The sequence below is a fragment of the Castanea sativa genome, chromosome 4 (assembly GCF_040712315.1).
Source record: "Castanea sativa cultivar Marrone di Chiusa Pesio chromosome 4, ASM4071231v1".
NCBI lineage: Eukaryota > Viridiplantae > Streptophyta > Magnoliopsida > Fagales > Fagaceae > Castanea > Castanea sativa.
The window spans coordinates 2,620,786-2,630,527 of NC_134016.1; the positions used below are offsets into that span (position 1 = coordinate 2,620,786).

Here is a 9,742-nt window from a genome sequence, read left to right on the forward strand (position 1 = left end):
AAAATCCAACTCAAACACATGGCCTAATCTGATTGGTTATCCTTCATCTTCAACTATATGCAAAATATTCATTATATCACCCATACCCAGCTGCTGTCTGCCATAATCAGACCATATATTTATCTGCCAGCTGCTAGAGCAGAGTATTAAATACTCTTCTTACTCACCAAGATTAAGTTACAACACAATGGGACCTCAACTAAATCTCTAAACATTCATTACCTTTCAACCAATCCTTCTATTACTTGCTAGAAATGTGTTGTAATGGAACTTTGCACCAAAAACACAAACACCCAAAATGGGAAACATTTCCAACAGACCCCCAACAGTGTATTTAGCACTTGACACCTGGCTGGGAGTGATATCAGCAGCCATTTAATGCTGAAATCCCAGCTACCAACTGCTATGCCTAAAATAACAAGATACCCTTAAAAGTGGTCTTACCATTTTCAACTAAGACCATAAAGTAAATGCTGAATGACCTCTTCAAAACTCTTCAATCACCATGCTGACCTCTTTTGCTTCTGCCCAAAGTGACAGCTGCTCCTGACAGCTGAGACAGCTTTTTTAGGACAGATGTGACAGCTGACCCAGCAGTCTTAGCATTATTTTTTTTTTCCACATTTGGCTAAAACCAAAACCAACTTTGTAACTATCTTTCCTCTTGCTGAAATACATTCCTTTTCTGTTGTTTTTTCCCCAGCAGCTCTTACCTGAAATAGCAAGAACATCTTGAAGCTAAACTTACCATTTTTGCCCAAATCTTAAGATGGATTTTCTAAAGATTCATTGCTATTTGGGACAGATTTTGGCTAATATTATTTGCTAAAATACCTCCTCAAACTCAGCTTTAAATGGGACCCTTCATCAACACCTCAAGGGAGGACACCAAGAGAAAAGAACTATTTCACAAAACCTCTTTATTCTCTCTCCCTAAGCTCTGAATGAAGTTCTGAGTTTTTAGTTTCAAAATCAAGAACTAAACTCTTCAGCATTTAGCTCACAAACGCCTTCATAAGCCCTCATCCACCCTCCAGCAGCAAATTCCAGTAGTAAATTCCAGCAGCAAATTCTAGCATCAAATCCCAGCAGCTTTGCTAAACACACTACAGCCCTATTACCTCTCTTATACTGATTCTCTCACTCTTCATACTCAGAAAATAGACCTATCTTATTGCTCCCATCTCCAAATACTTATACATATCTCCATACTCTTCTCCTACAAAATCTTTCCTCTTGGAAAGCAATCTCTACAACTTCTCCAACGGTTTTTAATTTCATATTTTTACTATCTGCAACTGCCATATTTTTCATACTTTCGTATATCATACATATTACAAACACTACATCCCACAAAACATCTTTTTCTTCACTTCTCTTACACAATCTCATACATATTTACTACAACATTACATATAACACACTACACTCTTCTAAACTCCACTCTCATACTCTCTCACTCTAAAGTTCTACTGTTTTGCTGCTCATAAACACATATCAATACTCTTCTATATCTCCCTTATAAAAGCCATTCTCATGGAAGGTATAAACTTTTAATGCTATAGCCCTTCTCCTAGAAGGCACCAAGATCTTTTATCAAACTCATTCTCATGGAAGACACAAATCCATCTTACATAAAGCCCTTCTCTTAGAAGGCATAAATACTCCATACAAAAATCCTTTTCATGGAAGGTAACACTATTCATAACTTTACAATAACTAAAAGAGCATTGTAAAGGGAAAAACTCATTTAAGTGCATGATAAGAGGAGAAAGCTTAATCAGCCCCTACACATAGCTGGGCATACTCTCTCTCCCTCCAGTTGCACCCATGTTTCCCCCTCAATTTTCAAGTTGTCATGGCAAACTGCCTCTCTACCGCTGGGGCCACTCTGTTGGGATATCATCAACTCACAAAAGCTGTACAGCTGGGCTACGAACCATACAAAGATAAGTGACTTTGCTTCCTTATCTTTAAATTCACATTATTGAGCACATGAATACTTCACATTTAAATACATTTTACTTTATTCCAACTACTATTACAACCATTAACCAAGGCTTAAACTCATTTAAATTGCATGATAAGAGGGTCAAGCTTAACTAGTCTCTATTGCTGGCATTCTGCTATAATCCTATCAGCTCACTAATGCTACACGACTGGGCTACAAATCATACAAAGGAGGGGCAAGCTTAACTAGCCTCTACCGCTGGCATTCTGTTGGAATTCTATCAGCTTACTGGTGCTACATGGTTGGGCTCCAAATCATACAAAAATAAGTGACGTTGCTTCCATATCTTTAAATCTAAACCATTGAGTACACGATTACTTTAACTCTAGATAAATACTACTTTATCTCAACTATTGTTACAACTACTAATCAAACCTATTATATCAAGCACATGTTACATATTTATTCAACCATTATCGTGATTCTTAGACTTTGGTTTTAATTGTTTGGTAGGCTTAAAAGGTACACCGGTAGCCGTTGGACCACGTGGCCCAATGTTGAGTTCCGAGACGCAACTCCCCAAAAAGAACTCGGGCCTAGCAAGGTCACCCCTCCAAAAGACTACACATGGCCGAGCAACCGAAAAAGGCCCCCGAACAACCGTTTAGTTAATAGGCCCACAAATTAGGTTCACCCATATATTAAACCAAATGCTCTTGCTTCATAATAGTTAATAGTGTAAAAGTTACACATTACACCTTTTTTAAGCCATAAATTTCTAAAATATATAATGATTTAAGGCAATTGAGCATAGAAAACTATATTTTGGGTTTTAGAGTTAGAGTTGACTCCAAAATGTTAATAACTTAACTTTTGAATGAAGTTAGTTAATAAATTGAAAAAACTAGATTGACTCAAGTTATTGAATTAATGAATAGTTGTTACGATCAGTTTATGCTTATAATAATTTCATAGATTAGACAGAATTGTAACTCCAGTTAACAACTTATTAGACTTTTGCCATGGGGACTTCAAATCTCTGGCGTTTTTTCATAGATCTTCATCCACAAATGAACTTGTCCACATCAACAACACCAATGAGCTCACTAGTAGTTGTAATTTGAGAAAAATAATCTTGCACGAGGTTTTAACAAAATTTTCTTATGGTATTTAGTCTCTCTTGTGGAACATGAGATGTTTACCTTCTCTCCGAAAAGTGTGCATGATATATATATATATATAGGTGAAGGTTTAGGTTCAACGGGTGTTTAAGATTGTTCAAAACTCAAAAGACCATCTCTCACAACACAAAAATTTCCAACTTATACTTATATCCTAATAACACAACTTATCCCTAAATGTGATCTTAGAATTATAATTTCATATAAATAAATGTGATCTTATAATTATAATTTTATATTAATAATTCCATATTTGAATTATACTCTAAAAATAGTGTGGGTGCTTGATCTAGTTTTTTTTTTTAATTGAATAGAAAGTTAGAAAAATATAAATATTAAAATTTTTTTTTGAAAGAGTTTTAATCTATGGCGTTCGCTTATGATAATAGCTTTTAATCAAGACACTAATCAGTTTCTGATGTAAAAGGTAATTGAACCTCGAATCTCTTATTCCACCATCGAAGACTTAAAAAGTCCTGGCAATGCTCACTTGTGAGCCACAAGGTTCGGGGCCCTAGCACGCCCTCAAAAACAACAAACTAATAGGCCCCACTTTGATGGGCTTATGATTGTTTATTCTCCAAGAAAAGGACTAATAGGCCCCACTTTGGGCCTATGAAACATGTTCTCAAAAGTCCAAACATTAAACACTTAGCAATGGTTTCATATAGGTAGACTCAAAACTATTAGGTGGAATTTTTGGGGTTAGCCTTGCCTAAATTCTCGAATAAACATTATTTTAGTACTCCCTCAGTTGACATATTTTATGGGGACAAATTCAAATTAGATGGAATTTATATAAATTTAGTTCATTAGTAATGTTTAGAGTTAGTAAATCAATTTTTCTATTTCATTGTATTTTGTTGATCTTGACGTGTCCTAACATTGAAAGTGTGGTAACTTTGATAAAGCTATTGGAAGAGACTTTTTTTTTTTCCCTTAACCAGTAATAGTTTTACTTAAAATATATTGTTTAATTTAACGAAATAATTATTTGTTTCTCTATATAAAATTTAAGACAACATTTGGCTACAAACTTAGTTATAGCATAAGACTACAACTTCAATCAATATCTTTTTATTAGATATGAATTTTGACAAATTCACCGTTAAAGTACATTTACTTATTATATCCTCCATGCTTGCAAAATTTTTTAAAATTTAAAAATCAATATCTATTCCATCAATCAATTGTTTAATTGTAAGGTTTTGTAGTCTAAAATTATTTTAAAAAAATAAGTTTACGAATCATATAGTAAATAACATCTGATTAGCAAAACATTTGACATGTGTATTAAGAGCATATAGAATATGCAATCCAACAGTTATATTTTCATAATATATAGTTATGTTAGTTATTTTAATGGAAATTGTAGTCTTAGACTACAACTATGTTTGTAGCCAATTTTTTTCCAAAATTTATTGTTGGAATTATCCTAAATAAGTTCTTTAAAGAGAAAAACCATAGTTTCCTTTCCCTAGGAAATGATATAGTTTTACATAATTCAAAATTTTTGGATCAAGCGTGCGAAAAGTTTAGTAAAAAGAACCAGCATTTTGAATGAAATTGATACATAAGATTCTTTTCTTTTTTTGAACTAAGATGTTATTATATTTGATTTCAGATATGACTACAAACAAAATTGATTATGTTGTAGGAAATTGAACAATTACAATCTGATTATTCTTAGGAACCCACAAGTGAACTTATTTATTGTCTACGGAGTTTTAATATGTTTGTTCTAGCTAGTTAGGTTTATTGATTATTTACTGAGCCATGGAGCTCACATTTTTCTCCTTTTTACATTTCAAACTCTAAAGAAGAGCTAACTCACAAGACTTTTCTTTTGGTGCCCGTAGGGATACTTTTTTTAAATGTTAGTTTTAGTTCTAGGTTAATCTTGTGGAAAGCTTGTAATTTTGGGGATTGTTTGGTGTTATGAATTATGTGAGACTGTTAGGTTATATTTGGTAATAGTTTTTGTTTTTTATTTTCAAAAACCTGTTTTTGGGAATATAAAGAAAAACAATTTTCTTGTATTTTTTAAATCAAAAGCATGTTTGGTTAGTTGAAATTAAAAAGATAGTTTTTTGAAGAAAAAAATAGAAAAAACTAAAATATGTTGTTACTAGGATTTGAACTCTAACATTAACTCATTAAATAAGATAGATTCATTAAATTAAATGTGTGTTTTCATTGACTTTTGAAAATTAGAAACTAAAAACAACATTTTGAATGTTTTTAGTTTCCTTCACAATCTGAGTTTTGAGAACAGTTTTTGTTTCTGTCCATTTTAGATTGCCAAGTTTTCGAGTCTCAAAAATAGAAAATTGCTTTTGAAAACAAAAAATAGAGAAAAAACAGTTACCAAACATACCCTTAGTCGCCACTAAATTTTATTAATGAACAATTTTTTAATCAATTTTGGAGAATAGTTATTCTTTCTTAATAAAACCTTGCAAACTTGTAAGATTCCTATACGTGTAATTGCTGTCACATATCTAGCTCATATAATTGGGTTTGAGATGTGATTTTTTTATTAAAAAATAATTCAATAGTTACAACAAGAAAGTATGATTAATGTTTATGTTAAAATGATCAAGAAGTATCGGCCTGTTGAGCTACAAGATTCTTGGCTTGAGGTGTGATTAATATTTAGATAATGTTTCACAACTAATCACAAACTTATAATTTTTTCATTGACCACAGTGAATATTTAAAAATAATGGCATCACTCTCCGTGACGAGACAATTAGAGAAAAAAAAGTGATTACATTCCCAAACTACATCATGAGTTGAGATTATTACATCTAAAAAACAATAGCTTTTAAATTAGGAGTTTATGAATTTGGAGACAAATTCATCAATATTCTTGTCTGAACTGCCACCCTCACTAATAGCCTTTATAGCCAAATCCCTCCATTTCTTAGCATTCTTTTGGAAATCTTTCCTTCTCTCACCCTCCATTACTTCCTTAATGCAAAACTCAATCTCTTCTCTTTCAACAATGCCATTCTCACAAACCTTAGCCCTCACTCCCACCTTCCACACATCCCGAAAATACTTAGCATTTGTAGTTTGATCGGTCCATTGTGGCACCCCCACCATTGGCACCCCCAAGCTCAATGCCTCCAAGGTTGAATTCCAACCACAATGTGTTAAAAAGCACCCAATTGCCTTATTTGATAGCACTTCCAATTGGGAGCACCATTGCACTACCAAACCTTTATTTCCTATCTCTTCCACAAACTTTTCAGGGAGCTTTGCTTCCTCCGAAGCCTTAACAACCCACAAGAAATAGAATTTACTTCCTTTTAAAGCAAATGCCAATTCCTCCATTTGCTTGTTGCTTAAACTAGCCATGCTACCAAAGGACAAATAAACAACAGATCCTTCTGGCTTAGTGTTGAGCCAATTATTGCAAACAGATGAGTCTAATACGAAAAGGTTGAGCCCATAATCATTGTCATTTTCTAGACATTTGTCTAAATAGAAAGATGGAACTGTTGGTCCAATTGGTAGTAATTGACAAACTTTTGACATGGAGTCCAACGCCTGATATGAAAAAGGACAATAATCAAATTTCAATCGGCACGAAAGGTTACAATCGCAATAATTATATAATTGAAAACTTGTTGATAATTACAACCTTAAATGGAATAACTATAGCAAAAGTGCATAAATTAGTATAACATTAATAGCCAAGAGTCTTGTAATTTAATTGACACTTCTTAATATTTTCAACCAAGACATCTATGATTCCAAAAAAAAAAAAAAAAAGTATAACATTAATAAGCTCAAACTCATTGTTTATGCTTTTGAGATAAAAGATATCTCAACATGTTGTTAGGAACCTATGGGTAGAATTCACCTTTTAGACCAGCTTGCAAGGAAATGGTGCTCAAGAACTTATAAAAACGTGGTTAAGCTTACACTTAATCCATGTGGGACACTAAGATTATAACACATGCTATGTTAGTGGACTTGCAAAAAAAAAAAAATTTGGAAATTAAATTTATAACAAAGTGTGGTTGTATAAGAGATCCTTAGGTGAGAATCAAATTTCTAAAGTGATATATATGAGAATTCCAATATGAGCAGTGTGTAAAAAAAGGGGTAGGGTTGAAATCGAAAAAATAACAAATATTAAAGTTTTTTTATACAATATAGAAATTCTAATCTAGTTTAATCTAAGTGTATATGTGTGTGAAGTTTTCTTCTAGAGACTTGAATTCCAATCTTTGCCCCTACCCCCTACAAAAACTTTGTATTTGTAGAGTGATCATCACCCCCAATAATACCAGTGATAATAATAAAGTTTTTAAAAAAATAATGAACTTATTTACTGGCTTAAAAAATGGCTACATGTTTCATTAATAAAGTCACATTAAACAATATGGAGATTAAATTTCTAACAAATTTGAAATAAGAGCTTCTAAGCGACCATCAAATTAACTAGTGAATCAAGTGATATTAGAACTTCCTCTATGAGCAAGGTAAAAAAAAAAAAAGGAAAAAGTGTTTGAAAAATCAAAATTAATAATTTAATCATTTAAAAAAATTGAAAAGAAAATAATGCGTTTATTCATGGGCTTAAAAAATGCTATCCAAACATGTTATATTAATGGCTAATTATGTCCGATTCAAATAGGTTGGTGTGAACATGCAACATATTCAATTTGGATGGTTGTGCCCCAACTAATTCGGGCGTACAACATATGGTCAATTTTTTTAATAATAAATTACTAAAATTATTACAAAATTACCTTATAAACTGATGTGACATAATTTGTTGATTTTTAGAAAGATCTTTCTTCAGATTTCTAACTCTTTTATGAGCCTTCACCTTTTTTCTAGTAACTGTAGGTGAATAATTAACATACTGACGATTGTGGGTATTATCAAATTTAAACATCAATATAAATAAATATCTGAATTTCATATTTTTTGAAAGGGATACCACAATTTGTAAATATTATATTTTAAAACTTGTATTACCTTTATAATCACTTTCTTCTCCCCTATTGTTTGCACATAAGGAGAGTGAAATGAAAAAAAGAAAAAGAAAAAAGCAGTCCGACACTCACATAAATAATTTCTACAACAAAAATTATAAAAATGAAATTGTATAAACATATATAATTACCCACCTCAGGCTCTAGCTCGTAGAAAGTGTTGACAAGAACTGCATCGGCTTTATCTGAGCTAGAAAATTGATTGAGCACCATCTCAAAGTAAGCTGGGTACGACCCAGGCACACTGATGTAAGATGGCATATCTCCAAGCTCAAGCACAGGTAGACCAGGAATTGAGATGGGTGTGGAAGTAATTGGTAGCTTCAATAGTCCACGATGCACTTGGTAGTGTATGAAATTCACAGCACAGGTTTGAGTAAAGAAAGCAGCACCAAATATACCAAAATTTTTAGCTACTTCCAAAGCCAAAGGCAAAAAAGAGTCATAGATTATGCAATCAATTGGGTTTGCAGTGTTTTTGTGCTTTATAATGAGGTCAGCTAGTGTTTTTGAGCCTATAGCTACCATACGAGTGTGATATTCTTGGATGTTTTCTGCTTGGGTGAACCCACCTTCATCGTAGCCATCTGACATTGTATCAAATTGGAGTGAGACTGATGATTGGGGTTTCATGGTGTTGTGGATGAAAAGGGTTGTGGCTAGTGTAGCTTTAAATCCTTTGGAGACCAAACGTTTAGAGAATTGGAGCAATGGATTTATGTGGCCTTGGCCTGGATATGGTAAAGCTAAGACATGGCCTCCATATGCTTTGTTTTCCATTTCTCTCTCACACGGGAGCTAGCTCAACAACTATTGAGTTTAGTAGCTTTCTAACTTAGAACTATCCTAGGAAGAGAGTTACATGTCTTGCTATTTGGTGAACCCTATTTGTAGGAGGAAGTATGCGACTCGACATTTCCAAATTCCAAAGATCAAAATGACTGGTAGGTTGTACGTGCCATCTTTTCAATTTCAAAAGTTATGGAATATTTCATTGTCAAACGTTCACACTTTGAGTCCGTTTGGATAGAACTTATTTTGCTGAAACTGAAAACTGAAAACTGAAAACACTGTAGCAAAATAATTTTTAAATGTGTGAATAGTACTGTGGGACCCATTTTTAATAAAAAAGTTACTGAAAAGTGAAATTTGTGGGACCTATGAACAGTGTATTTGTGTACTGTTCATGGCTGAAAAGTCAAACCTTGCGGCTGGGTTTAAAAAAAAAAAAAAAAAAAAAAAGGGAAGCAAAACGCGGACGTGAGACGCAGACTTGGATCCAAACACATTCTTTGGCTCCTTGCGTCTGCGTCTGCGTCTGCGTCTGCGTCTGCGCCTGTCTTTTTTTTTTCTTTTGTCCAGCGTTGATACACTATTCATGTCTCATGAACAGTACAAGACAAATGAACATAATTTTTTTAAAACATTAATTGAAAAATATTGTTTTTTTTATTATTTTCAGTAGTATGAACATAATTTTTTTTAAACATTAATTGAAAAATATTGTTTTTTTTTAAATTATTTTCAGTAGTTTCAATAAAATAAGCGGTATTCAAATGCACATTTTGCCTCAATTATTTTGTGCGGCAAACTAT

The 9,742-nt window shown here is 32.8% G+C and overlaps 1 protein-coding gene across 1 annotated transcript; it reads right to left on the reverse strand.

The window, feature by feature from the left end:
- Nucleotides 1–5,806: 5,806 nt before the first annotated feature.
- On the reverse strand, nt 5,807–8,993 carry LOC142630251 (flavonol 7-O-beta-glucosyltransferase UGT74F1-like). Its single transcript, XM_075804229.1, has 2 exons — nt 8,283–8,993; nt 5,807–6,687 (listed from the first exon to the last, which is right to left on the reverse strand). Exons 1-2 carry the CDS (start codon nt 8,925–8,927, stop codon nt 5,965–5,967), a joined length of 1,368 nt encoding a protein of 455 aa, XP_075660344.1. The 5' UTR covers nt 8,928–8,993; the 3' UTR covers nt 5,807–5,964.
- Between the last annotated feature and the right edge of the window lie 749 nt (nt 8,994–9,742).

Excerpts from the sequence above, each read along its gene's own strand:
- LOC142630251 (XM_075804229.1), bottom strand. The coding sequence starts at position 8,927 with ATGGAAAACAAAGCATATGGAGGCCATGTCTTAGCTTTACCATATCCA. Across the intron at positions 6,688-8,282 it reads TCTACGAGCTAGAGCCTGAG|GCGTTGGACTCCATGTCAAA; the intron begins GTGGGTAATTAT and ends TTTTCATATCAG.